Source organism: Bombina bombina, chromosome 8 (assembly GCF_027579735.1).
Source record: "Bombina bombina isolate aBomBom1 chromosome 8, aBomBom1.pri, whole genome shotgun sequence".
Classification (NCBI taxonomy): domain Eukaryota; kingdom Metazoa; phylum Chordata; class Amphibia; order Anura; family Bombinatoridae; genus Bombina; species Bombina bombina.
The window spans coordinates 277,780,630-277,797,876 of NC_069506.1; the positions used below are offsets into that span (position 1 = coordinate 277,780,630).

At 41.5% G+C, this 17,247-nt stretch overlaps 1 protein-coding gene across 4 annotated transcripts in view; it reads left to right on the top strand.

The window, feature by feature from the left end:
• Nucleotides 1-17,247, top strand: part of SIDT2 (SID1 transmembrane family member 2) — a 526,209-nt gene that overhangs the window by 161,204 nt on the left and 347,758 nt on the right. For all 4 annotated transcript variants that reach the window (XM_053691390.1, XM_053691389.1, XM_053691392.1 and 1 more), the window contains one exon: nt 13,284-13,349. In XM_053691390.1, the coding sequence (XP_053547365.1) occupies nt 13,284-13,349 (66 nt within the window). The remainder of the gene's footprint in view (nt 1-13,283; nt 13,350-17,247) is intronic.

Here is a 17,247-nt window from a genome sequence, read left to right on the forward strand (position 1 = left end):
AATGACGGGCAGATTTAGGCAAACCGTTATGTGAGAAAAGCATTGTACAATAATAATTGCTGAGAGATGACAAGATGCCAAATGGTAGAGTAAGGCTGGAATAATTCTTCTGATGATTGGTAAGGTAGGATTCCTCACATGAGATCATCTGTTCTGGTTTAATGCAGGACAATAGAAACACTGAGTTACTATTGCAGCTTGTGAGATATTCAAGCACCAACTAGTAACAGGTGCACCGTACAAATCCAAGTTTAGGGGCAGAGATTTAAGTTACTCCTCTTAAAGAGATATTACAATAAGGCGTGTCCTTTCAACGAGCTAATCTACAGATACTTTACGCCGGAAAATGGTGGTTCCTTCTTTATGCCTAGCTCCTAAGAAGTGTCTTCTTCACAATCTGTATGTTGTGAGACTTCTCAAATATGTGCAAGCCACAAAAGATTTCAGACTTTCTTCTTCTTCTTCTATTTTTGTTCTTTTTTCTTGGCCTCGCGAACGTCAGAAAGCTACAGCTGTTATTTTAGTTACCTTAAAGTCTCAATTTGTAAGGCATAGATGGTTACGGACGCATTACTGCATTCTTCTAGAGCAGTTGACAATTCTTGCTCTTATCCTAATGCTTTTTTTAGTGATTTTGCAGGCTGTAGTGTCTGATCAGTAACATCCTGCCTTCACTGTTTGCCCCCGCCTATTTCAAGAGGATGTCGAAGACTTAACTGGTTAGGTATAAATTCCCACTCATGATGATGAAAGAAAACAAAAATATATACTTACCTGATAAATTCATTTATTTTATGATGGTGAGTCCATAAGCCCCACCCTTTCTTTTTGTTTATTTGGTGGCAGTACTTGTTTTACATTTTTGCCCGCTTTATCTTCTGTTTTCCTCATTTACTTGGGTGTATATATATGACTGAGGATCATGGGAAGCGGGAGGGATTTTAAGATCTGGTGTGTTGGGGTGTCTTGCCTCCTACTGCTGGTCAGTAGGGTAATTTTCACACGTGATGGCTCCTGGACTCACTATCCTGAAAGAAATTAATTTCTCCAACATAGGTGTGTCCGGTCCACGGCGTCATCCTTACTTGCGGGATATTCTCCTCCCCAACAGGAAATGGCAAAGAGCCCAGCAAAGCTGGCCATATAGTCCCTCCCAGGCTCCGCCTACCCCAGTCATTCTCTTTGCCGTTGCACAGGCAACATCTCCACGGAGATGGCTAAGAGTTTTTTTGGTGTTTAAATGTAGTTTTATTCTTCAATCAAAAGTTTGTTATTTTAAAATAGTGCTGGTATGTACTATTTACTCTGAAACAGAAAAGAGATGAAGATTTCTGTTTGTAAGAGGAAAATGATTTTAGCAACCGTTACTAAAATCGATGGCTGTTTCCACACAGGACTGTTGAGATGAATTAACTTCAGTTGGGGGAAACAGTGAGCAGACTTTTGCTGCTTGAGGTATGACACATTTCTAACAAGACTTGGTAATGCTGGAAGCTGTCATTTTCCCTATGGGAACCGGTAAGCCATTTTCTTAGTTTAGTATAAGAATAAAGGGCTTCATTAGGGCTTAAAAAACTGGTAGACATTTTTCTGGGCTAAAACGATTACTTTACTAAGCATATTTGGCAGATTATAACTATTAATAGTTATTATAATCTTGGGGATTGTTTTAAAAAAACGGCAGGCACTGTATTGAACACCTTTTTCACTGGGGGCCTTTTCTAGTCATAGGCAGAGCCTCATTTTCGCGCCACTAATGCACAGTTGTTTTTGGAGAGCAAGGCATGCAGATGCATGTGTGAGGAGCTAAGAACCACTGAAAAAGCTTATAGAAGGCATCATTTGGTATCGTATTCCCCTCTGGGCTTGGTTGGGTCTCAGCAAAGCAGATACCTGGGACTGTATAGGGGTTAAATGTAAAAACGGCTCCGGTTCCGTTATTTTAAGGGTTAAAGCTTTCAAATTTGGTGTGCAATACTTTTAAGTCTTTAAGATACTGTGGTGAAATTTTGGTGAATTTTGAACAATTCCTTCATACTTTTTCACATATTCAGTAATAAAGTGTGTTCAGTTTAAAATTTAAAGTGACAGTAACGGTTTTATTGTAAAACGTTTTTTGTGCTTTGTTGACAAGTTTAAGCCTGTTTAACATGTCTGAACCATCAGATAACGATGTTCTATATGTATGAAAGCCAAGGTTTCTCCCCATTTAAATATATGTGATAATTGTGTCATAGTGTCCAAACAAAGTAGGGACAATAATGCCATAGATAATGATATTGCCCATGATGATTCCTCAAATGAGGGGAGTAAGCATGGTACTGCATCGTCCCCTTCTGTGTCTACACCAGTTTTGCCCACACAAGAGGCCCCTAGTACTTCTAGTGCGCCAATACTTATTACCATGCAACAATTAACGGCTGTAATGGATAATTCTATTGCAAACATTTTATCCAAAATGCCTACTTATCAGAGAAAGCGCGATTGCTCGGTTTTAAACACTGAAGAGCAAGAGGACGCTGATGATAACTGTTCTGACATGCCCTCACACCAATCTGAAGGGGCCAGGAGGGAGGTTTTGTCTGAGGGAGAAATTTCAGATTCATGGAAAATTTCTCAACAAGCTGAACCTGATGTTGTAACATTTAAATTTAAATTAGAACATCTCCACGCACTACTTAAGGAGGTATTATCTACTCTGGATGATTGTGACAATTTGGTAATTCCAAAGAAATTATGTAAGATGGACATCCTAGAGGTTCCGGTGTCCCCTGATGCTTTTCCTATACCCAAGCGGGTGGCAGACATAGTAAATAAGGAGTGGGAAAGGCCCGGCATACCTTTTGTTCCTCCCCCTATATTTAAGAAATTATTTCCTATAGTCGACCCCAGAAAGGACTTATGGCAGACAGTCCCCAAGGTCGAGGGGGCGGTTTCTACTCTAAACAAACGCACTACTATTCCTATAGAAGATAGTTGTGTTTTCAAGATCCTATGGATAAAAAGTTAGAGGGTTTGCTTAAAAAGATGTTTGTTCAGCAAGGTTACCTTCTACAACCAATTTCATGCATTGTTCCTGTCACTACAGCTGCGTGTTTATGGTTCAAAGAACTAGAAAAGTCGCTCAATAAAGAATCTTCATATGAGGAGGTTATGGACAGAGTTCAAGCACTTAAATTGGCTAACTCTTTTATTTTAGATGCCGCTTTGCAATTAGCTAGATTAGCGGCGAATAATTCAGGGTTTGCTATCGTGGCGCGCAGAGCGCTTTGGCTAAAGTCTTGGTCAGCGGATGTGTCCTCCAAGACCAAATTGCTTAACATCCCTTTCAAGGGTAAAACACTGTTTGGCCCTGACTTGGAAGAGATTATTTCAGACATCACTGGGGGAAAGGGCCACGCCCTTCCTCAGGATAGGTCTTTTAAGGCTAAAAATAAGCCAAATTTTCGTCCCTTTCGCAGAAACGGACCAGCCTCAAATTCTACACCCTCTAAGTAAGAGGGTAATACTTCTTAAACCAAGCCAGCCTGGAGACCGATGCAAGGCTGGAACAAGGGTAAGCAGGCCAAGAAACCTGCCACTGCTACCAAAACAGCATGAAGTGTTGGCCCCCGATCCGGGACCGGATCTGGTGGGGGGCAGACTTTCTCTCTTTGCTCAGGCTTGGGCAAGAGATATTCAGGATCCTTGGGCGCTAGAAATAGTTTCTCAAGGTTATCTCCTGGAATTCAGGGAACTACCCCCAAGGGGAAGGTTCCACAGGTCTCAATTATCTTCGAACCAAATAAAAAGACAGGCATTCTTACATTGTGTAGAAGACCTGTCAGGAATGGGAGTGATTCATCCTGTTCCATTAGGAGAACAAGGGATGGGGTTTTACTCCAACCTGTTCATAGTTCCCAAAAAAGAGGGAACATTCAGACCAATTTTAGATCTCAAGATTCTAAACAAGTTTCTAAGGGTTTCATCGTTCATCGTTCAAAATGGAAACCATTCGAACGATCCTTCCTACCATCCAGGAAGGTCAATTCATGACCACGGTGGATTTAAAGGATGCGTACCTACATATTCCTATCCACAAGGAACATCTTCGGTTCCTAAGGTTCGCCTTTCTGGACAAGCGTTACCAGTTTGTGGCACTTCCATTCGGATTAGCCACTGCTCCAAGGATTTTCACAAAGGTACTAGGGTCCCTTCTAGCGGTGCTAAGACCAAGGGGCATTGCAGTAGTACCTTACTTGGACGACATCCTGATTCAAGTGTCGTCTCTGTCAAAAGCAAGGGCTCATACGGACATTGTCCTAGCCTTTCTCAGATCTCACAGGTGGAAAGTGAACATAGAAAAAAGTTCTCTGTCCCCGTCAACAAGAGTTCCCTTCTTGTACAATAATAGTTTCCTTAGAAATGAAGATTTTTCTGACAGAGGCCAGAAAATCAAACTTCTAAGCTCTTGTCAGGTACTTCATTCTGTTCTTCTTCCTTCCATAATGCAGTGCATGGAAGTAATAGGTTTGATGGTTGCGGCAATGGACATAGTTCCTTTTGCACGAATTCATCTAAGACCATTACAACTGTGCATGCTCAGACAGTGGAATGGGGATTATACAGACTTGTCTCCGACGATCCAAGTAGATCAAAGGACCAGAGATTCACTCCGTTGGTGGCTGACCCTGGACAACCTGTCACAGGGAATGAGCTTCCGCAGACCAGAGTGGGTCATTGTCACGACCGACGCCAGTCTGGTGGGCTGGGGCGCGGTCTGGGAACCCCTGAAAGCTCAGGGTCTATGGTCTCGGGAAGACTCTCTTCTCCCGATAAACATTCTGGAACTGAGAGCGATATTCAATGCTCTCAAGGCTTGGCCTCGACTAGCAAAGGCCAAATTCATAAGGTGTCAATCAGACAACATGACGACTGTTGCATATATCAACCATCAGGGGGGAACAAGGAGTTCCCTGGTGATGGAGGAGCATCCGGGGGAGTGGGAACTCCATCCGGAAATCTTTGCCCAAATAACTCAATTATGGGGCATTCCAGACATGGATCTGATGGCCTCTCGTCAGAACTTCAAGGTCCCTTGTTACGGGTCCAAATCCAGGGATCCCAAGGCGACTCTAGTGGATACAATAAATACTACAAACTGGAAACTCTGTGACTGGGTGTCACAGATAACCTATAGGAGGCGCTTACTTAACAGGTGGTGTGGGTGGCCCTAGTGTGAATGTGTAATAATCAACACATATGTAAATAAAAACATAACTAAAGTACAAAATTACTATAGGATATAAATTGTTAAAATCATATAAACTTAATTGGAAAATTAATATGATATGTAAATCAAAAAATATAATAATAAAATAAAAATGCAAATGTATATATAAACATACACACGTTGTACTGGAAGATGTCCAATATAAACGGTGCAAATAAAAAGTCCCAAATAAAGTCCGTCTGAGAAAGGGAAAAGTGGAGAAGGCAGCTCTCAGTCTTCACTTCACAAGTGATGTAATTTTCTTATATGGACAACTGTAAAAAACAGAAACAGAGGCGCCACATGTGTAGATCAATGGATACCAAGATGTATATCTGGACAAGACACAGGATACTCACAAACGTGAAGGCACTCTCTTGTGCCTGTTAGAGGCAGGCTGGTATTCTAAACAGCAAACCAGCTGGCTGTGTATACGAATCCCCGTCGTGATGTCCTGGAGAGATGGATGTCCTGCAAGGCAGTCCTTGCCTGGATAGTGTCCTAGAGGTTGGAACAAGGGAGAAAGGCTGGACAGCCTTTGGGTTACTTGGAAGAGATTGATGCACACACCAGACTTAGTGAATCATAAAACTAGCATTTATTATACAGAATAAAATCGCCAGTAATGTAGCACATTACAGCTGGTGTGTTAAAATCAAATCTCTTATGGTATATAGAGAAGTAAAGCGACGCGTTTCTCGGGAGTGACCCCGTTTCCTCAGGCTTGTATCTTGTATGATACAAGCCTGAGGAAACGGGGTCACTCCCGAGAAACGCGTCGCTTTACTTCTCTATATACCATAAGAGATTTGATTTTAACACACCAGCTGTAATGTGCTACATTACTGGCGATTTTATTCTGTATAATAAATGCTAGTTTTATGATTCACTAAGTCTGGTGTGTGCATCAATCTCTTCCAAGTAACCCAAAGGCTGTCCAGCCTTTCTCCCTTGTTCCAACCTCTAGGACACTATCCAGGCAAGGACTGCCTTGCAGGACATCCATCTCTCCAGGACATCACGACGGGGATTCGTATACACAGCCAGCTGGTTTGCTGTTTAGAATACCAGCCTGCCTCTAACAGGCACAAGAGAGTGCCTTCACGTTTGTGAGTATCCTGTGTCTTGTCCAGATATACATCTTGGTATCCATTGATCTACACATGTGGCGCCTCTGTTTCTGTTTTTTACAGTTGTCCATAGTGGATACAATAGTAGCACCTTGGATCTTCAACCTAGCTTATGTATTCCCACCGTTTCCTCTCATTCCCAGGCTGGTAGCCAGGATCAATCAGGAGAGGGCTTCGGTGATCTTGATAGTTCCTGCGTGGCCACGCAGGACTTGGTATGCAGACCTGGTGAATATGTCATCGGCTCCACCATGGAAGCTACCTTTGAGACAGGACCTTCTTGTTCAGGGTCCATTCGAACATCCGAATCTGATTTCCCTCCAACTGACTGCTTGGAGATTGAACGCTTGATTCTTTCAAAGCGTGGGTTTTCAGATTCTGTAATAGATACTCTTATTCAGGCTAGAAAGCCTGTAACTAGAAAAATTTACCATAAAATATGGAAAATATATATCTGTTGGTGTGAATCTAAAGGATTCCCATGGAACAAGATAAAAATTCCTAAGATTCTTTCCTTTCTACTAGAAGGTTTGGAGAAAGGATTTTCTGCTTTATCTGTTTTACTTCACAAAAGGCTGGCAGCTGTGCCAGACGTTTAAGCGTTTGTTCAGGCTCTGGTTAGAATCAAGCCTGTTTACAGACCTTTGACTCCTCCCTGGAGTCTTAATCTAGTTCTTTCAGTTCTTCAAGGGGTTCCGTTTGAACCCTTACATTCCGTAGATATTAAGTTATTATCGTGGAAAGTTTTGTTTTTGGTTGCAATTTCTTCTGCTAGAAGAGTTTCTGAGTTATCTGCTCTGCAGTGTTCTCCGCCCTATCTGGTCCATGCAGATAAGGTGGTTTTGCGTACTGAGCCTGGTTTTCTTCCGAAGGTTGTTTCCAACAAAAATAGTAACCAGGGGATAGTTGTACCTTCTTTATGACCGAATCCAGTTTCGAAGAAGGAACGTTTGTTACACAATTTGGACGTAGTCCGTGCTCTAAAATTCTATTTAGAGGCTACAAAAGATTTCAGACAAACATCTTCCTTGTTTGTTGTTTATTCTGGTAAAAGGAGAGGTAAAAAAGCAACTTCTACCTCTCTTTCCTTTTGGCTTAAAAGCATTATCAGATTGGCTTTTGAGACTGCCGGACGGCAGCCTCCTGAAAGTATCACAGCTCACTCCACTAGGGCTGTGGCTTCCACATGGGCCTTCAAGAACGAGGCTCCTGTTGACCAGATATGTAAGGCAGCGACTTGGTCTTCACTGCACTCTTTTGCCAAATTTTACAAATTTTTTACTTTTGCTTCTTCGGAGGCTATTTTTGGGAGAAAGGTTTTGCAAGCCGTGGTGCCTTCCGTTTAGGTGACCTGATTTGCTCCCTCCCTTCATCCGTGTCCTAAAGCTTTGGTATTGGTTCCCACAAGTAAGGATGACGCCGTGGACCGGACACACCTATGTTGGAGAAAACAGAATTTATGCTTACCTGATAAATTACTTTCTCCAACGGTGTGTCCGGTCCACGGCCCGCCCTGGTTTTTTAATCAGGTCTGAGGAATTATTTTCTCTAACTACAGTCACCACGTTACCATATGGTTTCTCCTATATATATTTCCTCCTGTCCGTCGGTCGAATGACTGGGGTAGGCGGAGCCTGGGAGGGACTATATGGCCAGCTTTGCTGGGCTCTTTGCCATTTCCTGTTGGGGAGGAGAATATCCCACAAGTAAGGATGACGCCGTGGACCGGACACACCGTTGGAGAAAGTAATTTATCAGGTAAGCATAAATTCTGTTTTATCAGGTAAGCCTAAACTTTCTTTCTTTCTAATGACACAGTGAGTCCACAGATCATCTAATTACTATTGGGATATTCACCTCCTGGCCAGCAGGAGGCGGCAAAGAGCACCACAGCGAAGCTGTTAAATATCACCTCCTTTCCCTCCAACTCCAGTCATTCTCTTTGCCTACGTTAGAGTAAGGAAGTGGTAAAGTTAGGTGCTGGAAAGATTCTTCAATCAAGATTTTATTATTTTATTTGCAGTACTAGTATGTGCTGTTTTTAACTCCAGGGTGTAGCTGTAGTCCATTTCAGTCTCTTCAGTAGAGCATTGTTGGCTTTTAAACAAAGGGAATTTGTGGGACATAATTCTCACTGCACCTCCCTCATATTTAAATAAAAGTTGCTGCCCTTATTATTTTCCACAGGTCAATGTGAGGGAAAGGACCTCTCCAAACCTGGTGAGCTGCCTTGCTGCCAGGCAGATTTATTGAGGTAAGTGCTAATTTATTTTCTTAAGCAGCTTTAAAGAAAAAACATGGCACTTTACTATTTCCCTAACATGGATATTTAATAAATTACTCCTAGGGTTGTAAGGGGGATTATTTATGGCAGTTTTGCAGGCACTGGGGACTTGAGGAGAACTTGGCTCATTTTGGTGGTTTTATTAGGGCTTGTGTGAGGAAAATGTATCTGTTACACACTCATTTTTCTCTCACTTCCTATATATGGAGGAGAGATACCTGCATCTTAACATTTTTCAAATCAAACTGTTATTTGCTAGCCTGACATTTCTGAAACGGCTCCATTTTGAATTTAATAATCCGTTTTTTCATTATCCTGCTAGGATAGACACCTCAGCAAAGCTATAGCTGAGGTGTAGAGGCTGTTTGAGGTGTTATTAAGAAGTTTTTATTTCACATATCTTGAAAAATAAAGCAGTAACGTTTTTATTCAAAAAATAAATCTGTTTCTTTTTTGCATTGCATCAAAAATAAAGCAGTTTCTGTTTAAAATTTAAAGAGACATGAACGGTTTTTCTTTATAAAATTTGTTCATAATTTAATTATTTAATATTTATATTTATTATGTTAAGATGGACAAAGACTCTGTTGTAGATTACACATGTCCTTTATGGTTGAATGCTAATATTGAACCACCAATTAATTTTTGTTCCTCATGTGTTGAGAGAACTTAAAATTTTAAGGATAGACTTTTTGAGCCAATATTGTCTAAGACGGATGCTGTCCAGGAGTTTTCTGATAATGTTCAAAATATGCCGCATTTTTCTCCTCAGGTGTCCCAAATTTTAGTACCCATTAATTCAGTGCCCTGCGCTTGCTCTCAAGCTCCGGCTGGGGTCTCCTTGCAAGACATTGTTTCTCTCATGTATTCTGCAGTTTCTGATGCAGTCTGCTTTTCCTATGCTACAGGGAAAGCACAAGAGGAAGTCTAAAGAATCAGTGCGTAAGGTGTCTGACTCGGTCGTGGCTATTCCGAATATTCCCTCTCATAGATCTGATGGGGAGGATTCTTCGGTAGCATCCGAGGGTGAGATCTCAGATTCTGACAGTGTAATTCCTTCATCTGATGCTGAAGTTGTATCCTTCAGGTTTAAGCTAGATCACCTCCGTTTTCTACTCAAGGAGGTTTTGGCTACTCTGGACGACTCTGACACTACTGTCGTTGTCAACCCTAAAAAAGCTATCAAACTTAACAAGTACTATGATGTACCTTCCATGCTGGAATGTTTTCCCGTACCAGATAGGGCTACAGAAATTATTGTTAAGGAAGGGAGAAAGGTTTTTCTCCTCCTATTTTTAAGAAGATGTTTCTCATTGATGACTCTATTAAGGAGTATTGGCAAACGGTCCCCAAGGTGGAAGGGGCAATTTCCACTTTAGCTAAGAGAACCACTATTACCATAGAGGATAGCTGTTCTTTTAAGGATCCTATGGATAAGAAACTGGAGGGTTTTCTTAAGAAAATGTATGTTCACCAGGGGTTACAATGGCAACCTGTGGTGTGTACTGCTACCGTTTGTAGTGCGGTGGCATACTGGTTTGATGCGCTGTCTGATTCCATTCAAACAGTCCCCTTGAAGAGATCCAGGACAGGATCAAAGCTCTTAAATTGGCTAATTCTTTTATTTCTGATGCTTCCCTCAATAAGCAGAAGGGACTTCAGAGTAATTTTCGTTCCTTTCGAAACTTCAAGGGCAAACCTTCTTCTCCCTCTACAAAACAGGAACAGTCCAAACCTGTCTGGAGACCCAACCAATCTTGGAGTAAGGGAAAGCAATCCAAGAAGCCCGCTAATGAATCAAAGTCAGCATGAAGGGTCTGCCCCCGATCCAGGACCGGATCTTGTGGGGGCCATACTTTCCTTTTTCGCTCAGGCTTGGGTTCGGGATGTTCAGGATCCTTGGGCGATAAACATTGTGTCCCAAGGATACAAACTAGAATTCAAGAAATTTCCCCCCAGGGGGAGATTTCTTCTCTCAATATTATCTGTCGACCAGATAAAAAGAGAGGCGTTCTTACGTTGTGTTCGGGATCTATCCGAAATGGGGATTATAGTTCCTGTTCCAGTACAGGAGCAGCGTCTGGGATTTTACTCCAATCTGTTTGTGATTCCCAAGAAAGAGGGAACCTTCAGACCAATCTTGGATCTCAAGAGTCTAAACAAATTCCTCAGAGTACCGTCCTTCAAAATGGAAACTATTCATTCCATTCTTCCTTTAGTTCAAGAGGGTCAATTTATGACAACAGTAGATTTACTCATACTGGGGGGACATGGACTCGGGAAGAATCTATTCTCCCCATAAACATTCTAGAGCTTTGATGCTCATCTGGCCTGGCCTCAGTTAGCTTCTGCCCGGTTTATCAGATTTCAGTCGGACATCATAACCTCATTGGCTTACATCAACCATCAGGGTGGAACTCTGAGTTCTTTGGCCATGAAAGAGGTGTCCAAGATTATTCAGTGGGCAGAGACCCACAACTGTTGTCTATCTGCGATCCACATTCCAGGAGTGGACAATTGGGAAGCAGATTTTCTGAGCAGACAGACCTTTCACCCGGGAAAATGGGAATTACTTCCGGAAGTTTTTCCAACTTGATTCTCAAATGAGGACAGCCATATCTAGATCTCATGGCATCTCATCAGAATGCCAAGCTCCCGAGGTACGGGTCGAGGTCTAGGGACCCTCAGGCGGTTCTGATAGATGCTCTGGCAGTTCCTTGGAACTTCATTCTTGCATACCTATTTCCTCCGTTCGCTCTCCTTCCTCAAGTCATTGCTCGGATCAAGCAAGAGAGAGCATCAGTGATTCTCATTGCTCCGGCGTGGCCTCGCAGGATTTGGTATGCAGACCCAGTGGAGATGTCATCTCTCCCCCCTTGGAAGCTTCCTCTAAGGAAGGACCTTCTACTTCAAGGGCCCTTCCTTCATCCAAATCTAGTTTCTCTGAAGCTGACTGCTTGGAGATTGAACGCTTAATTTTATCTAAGCGCGTTTTTTTCGGATTTGGTCATTGAGACCATGATTCAGGCTCGCAAGCCTGTTACCAGGAAAATTTACCATAAGATATGGTGAAAATATCTGTATTGGTGTGAATCCAAAGGCTACTCTTGGAGTAGAGTTTTGATTGCTAGGATTTTATCTTTTCTCCAAGAAGGTTTGGAGAAGGTTTTTATCTGCAAGTTCCTTGAAGGGTCAGATTTCTGCCTTGTCTATTTTGTTACATAAACGTCTGGCAAAGGTTCCAGATGTTCAATCGTTCTATAAGGCCTTGGTCAGAATCAGGCCTGTGTTCAAACCTGTTACTTCTCCCTGGAGTCTTAATCTTGTGCTTAAGGTTCTTCAGCAGGCTCCGTTTGAGCCTATGCATTCCTTAGATATTAAGTTGTTATCTTGGAAGGTTTTGTTTTTTGTTGCTATTTCTTCTGCTCGTAGAGTCTCTGAGCTCTCGGCATTACAGTATGAGTCTCCGTACCTTTTTCATTCGGATAAAGTTGTTTTACGTACTAAATTAGGTTTTCTTCCTAAAGTAGTTTCAGATCGGAACATTAATCAGGAGATTGTTGTTCCTTCTTTATGTCCTAATCCTTCTTCTCCTAAGGAACGTCTTCTGCACAACCTAGACGTGGTTCGTGCTCTGAAATTCTATTTACAGGCGACTAAGGATTTTCGTCAGTCTTCTGCTCTGTTTGTAGTTTTCTCTGGGAAACGTAAGGAGCAGAAAGCTACGGCTACTTCTTTCTTTGTGGCTGAAGAGAATAATTTGCTTTACCTATGAAACTGCTGGACAGCAGCCTCCTGAGAAGGTTACGGCTCATTCTACGAGGGCTGTTTCCTCTTCCTGGGCATTCAAAAATGAAGCTTCTGTGGAACAGATTTGCAAGGCTGCAACTTGGTCCTCTCTATACACTTTTTCAAAATTCTATAAGTTTGATACTTTTGCCTCGGCTGAGGCTTCCTTTGGGAGAAAGGTTCTTCAAGCAGTGGTGCCTTCTTTTTAGGTTTCCTGTCTTGTCCCTCCCTTATCATCTGTGTCCTCTAGCTTCGGTATCCCAATAGTAATTAGATGATCTGTGGACTCACCGTGTTATTAGGAAGAAAATGAAATTTATGCTTACCTGATAAATTTCTTTCTTTATTGACACAATGAGTCCACAGCCCGCCCTGTTTTTGATGACAGGGTATTTTTTTGTTATGTTATAAACCTCAGGCAGCTCTGCACCTTGTTGCTTCCTTTCTTTCCTTTACTTCGGTTGAATGACTGGAGTTGGAGGGAAGGGAGGTGATATTTAACAGCTTTGCTGTGGTGCTCTTTGCCGCCTCCTGCTGGCCAGGAGGTGAATATCCCAATGGTAATTAGATGATCTGTGGACTCATCGTGTCAAGAAAGAAAGAAATTTATCAGGTAAGCATAAATTTAGTTTTTCTCATTCCTGTTATTTTGAATGATTTAATTTGTTAACCCAGAACTATTTTTTGCATATTATCCCATGCATACAAATTGCTTTATTGATTGTATTTCCTGTTGATGTAATGGTAACATAATTTCCCCAGATGTCACACATTGGAAGCTGTTTGCACTTATAGGTTGTGTGTTTTTTTTTTCTCTTTTTAATTTCAGATATCCCTATGGATCACGGCAGTCGTCAAAAGAGCCTTGAGATTCTTGTCAGTCCAGCAATTAGCAGTACGTGAGCAGAGGCGCGATCTGTGTGTGCGCTGGGCTAATACTGGGGAGGAGGGATGGAGACGGTGAGGGAAGACGTTAACACTGTTACTTAGGCTTAAAGAGGGAGCAGGTGCTTGCGATCCTATAAATAAAATGAGGGCAGCATTGATTAATGCTTATTGGGATCAGTGGCTGACGAAGCAGATAGCCAAAATGAGCATTGATAGACACTCATTCCTTGTGTGTAAGTACATTCTGAAAAAGCATCTTCTTTGCCTCTATAAACTGTATGTTTATATAAGAAAGGTTTCATCAGGCGATAGCATGTGATATCTATGAAAGCTATTTAAACTCTGAAATTTACACAGCCGGAATATAGAAAAATGTTAAGACTATAAAACAGATAATGGATTATTAAATATGTAGAATTGCATAATCTAGAAATTGATAATAAAATGACAATGCAGTAATATTTAGGGCCTGATATTCAAAACCTCGCCGGCATGGAGACAACTCACACAAAATCTTTGGGATTTTTTTTTAGACCTTGTATTGTAATGTAGGAGTTTCTTTCTCATAAAAAAACTCTACATAGCAATACAAATTTTAGCTTGAGAAATGTTTATGTTGCTTGCTAATTGTTCTTTAAGGGTCTCGCCGTACCGATGAGATTTCTTAAAATATCCTAAGCAGCAAGGTTTTAAATATCAGGCCCTTAGTCAGAGTTTGAAATTTGTTAGAAAAAAAAAAATCTACAACATATTTTAAAGTTACTTCCATTTTGTCCCCTCCTTATATATCGTGTGACAACCATCAGCCAATCACAAACGTGTATAAGTATTTACTGTGATTGCTTGCACTGCCCACTAGGAGCTGGTGCCTTGGAAAGTGTGCATATAACTGTATCATGTGACTGCCATCAGCCAGTCACAGACACATATAAGTATATACTGTGAACGCTTGCACATGCTCAGTAGGAGCTGGTGCCCTAGAAGGTGTGCAAATAAAGACACATTTTGATAATGGAAGTAAATTAGAAAGCTTTTTTAAAATAGTGTGCTCTATCATTTTGACTTTAGTGTCCCTTTTAAAAAGTGATGAGGAAAATATTGGAAAGCTACGCTGCTTATACTAAAGGAACACTAAATGGAAGTTTCCTGTGTGCCATATTACAAGCGTAGTAAAGGCTTATCATATACAGTCTTTTCTAATCACAGTCTAGTTTAAAGCCTGAATAAATGTGTGTTTTTTACAGTGCCATCCATCTGGCTTTTATAAGGATGGATCAAGTAGGTGATTTGCAGATCCAGGCAACAACAAGGGACTAGTGGGTGACGTGAAGCTAATCACCAGCTAGTTGAACTCAGTAGATCCAAGGAACACTGAGAAGTAAGTGGGTGACATGAAGCAACCACCAGCTGGCAGATCTCCAGTAGATCCAGGAAATACTGAGGGACAAGAGGGATGACATGGAGCAAATCTTTTTCTGCTGGAGGTCTGCAAACTGGTGATTTGCTTCATGCCACCTTATTATTCCTCGGTGTTCCCTGGTCTACTGGAGGTTTGCAAGCTGGTGATTTGCTTCATGTCACCTTCTTGTCCCTCAGTGTTCCCTGATCTACTGGAGGTTTGCAAGCTGGTGATTTGCTTCATCTCACCTTCTTGTCCCTCAGTGTTCCCTGGTCTACTGGAGGTCTGCAAGCTGGTGATTTGCTTCATGTCATCTTCTTGTCTCTCAGTGTTCCCTGGTCTACTGGGGGTCTGCAATCTGGTGATTTACTTCATGTCACCTTCTTGTCCCTCATTATTCCCCGGTTCTACTGGAGGTCTGCAAGCTGGTGATTTGCCCCATGTCACCTTTTTGTCCCTCAGTGTTCCCTGGATCTACTAGAGATCTGCAAGCTGGTGATTTGCTCCATGTCACCTTCTTATCCCTCAGTGTTCCCTGGATCTACTGGAGATCTGTAAGCAGGTTATTTGCCCCACGTCACCTTCTTAACCCTCAGTGTTCCCTGGATCTACTGGGTGTCTGCAAGCTGGTGATTTACCCCACATCATCTTTTTGTCCCTTAGTGTTCTTTGCATCTACTGATCATATCATCCCTCTTGTCCCTCAGTTTGACATGAGGGATGACATGGAGCAACTCACCAGCTTTAGAGAGTATTCAACCTAGGTAGGATAATATTACAATGTAAGTTTAGACGGATTAAACACTTAAGCCCCAAATGAATTAAATAAAGAGTTGGTCTTTATTTAATTTTAAGTTTATCCTTGTTCCCCAGAACTACACTTCATACTCAAGGTGAGGTTGTACCAGGGATTTATATAGTGAAAGAATTATGCTTTCCTCCCTTGCATCTATGCCTTCTTTAATACATGCTAGTATTTTATTAGCCTTAGAAGCCACTACCATTACACACATTTTTTAGCTTGTTATTATTTATAAGTATGCTCAAATCCTTTCCCTACTGTTTTGCCAAGTCTAGTCCCAATAGGTAGTCTGCATATTTTTACTTCCAAAATGTTGAACCTTGCAGTTACCAGTATTAAATTATACTTGCCATTTACTAGCCCATTCCTCCAGTTTTTGTAAATCCCTTCCAAACATAAGAAGCTGTTGAATGTAAAATGGTTTTATATCTTGAGTGGCCTTCTGTCTTCAGAAATGAATTGACTCACAAAACAAGAAGTGTTTGACTCACAAAACAAGAAGTGTTATACTGAGTACTGATGATTGCACAAAGACATAACAAAGGCTGCTGATTTACTCGCTGCATCATCTCAGCTTTTCAAATAATGATGGTCTGTTCCACTGTTGCTAAGAGCTCATTCTACAAGGGTATTTTCACTTATGGACAGCTAAACCAGTCCTCTGTTCTGAAGACCTGTGCCTGTTGCTCTTCTCATACTTTTTTAAAGCTCTTTAAATTGGATTCCTTGACTGGGGTCAGATTTAGAAAATATGTTTCATTCATACAGGTGGTGAGAGTCCACGATCCATTCCTCATGGGAATTACTCTTCTCTACCACTAGGAGGAGGCAAAGATTCTCAAACCCCAAGAGCTCACACATACCTTAGTCTTTACTTTGCCTCCGCTGGAGGTGGTTGAAGAATGAAGATGTGCATTTGATTCTTCAGAGAGGGGTTTTCAGTTTATGTTGAGACCCGTCAGAGGGATGTATTTGGGGTATGGTTTATTAACCGATGGCTTCACCTCATGGGGAATCCTTAATTTGCCCTCTGTAATCGGTCTCAGGGACTTGTCTTCTGCCTCCCTTTATAGATCTACATTATACTCCTATTCGATAACCTCTGCTGATATGTTTCAGTACTTGTTTGGCTCTCTGCTACTTATTTTTATATATAGACACTCATTTAGCTACTTTATGGTTACTTTTTAATTATTTTTTTTTTATATATATATATGTAATTGTATATGGCCGTGGGACAGAGCCTTCTCTATTCCCCTTGCATTGCACGTGGTGTTTTTTTTTGCGCAATTCGTTTTTCGCACGTTGGGCCGTTTTTGCGCGCCAGGTTTACTCTTATTAGGTTAGCGCACGTCCATTAGCCTTCTAGGAGTTACAAGTTAGTTTTGCGCACCCGGTTTTGTCTGTTGGGTTAGGGCACGCCTGCGCATTGATGTACACACGGCGGGTTAGGGCACGTTTTCTCGGTTATGCGCGCATCAGGTTTTTGTTGTACTCTTTGACATTTAAACAGTACGTTGTTTGACACACTTTCAACAGTAATGTTTTCTATGCTTGGTTTATATGGTTTCCTTTTCTCAAGAGCTTTCTTAAGGGATTTTATAGTGTTTATTGCATTGCTTTGCTATATGCTATAATGGAGCAGCAGAATTTTGTACCTCAATTTACCCTAGAAACTGACTCTCCTGAACATCTTTCTACCAT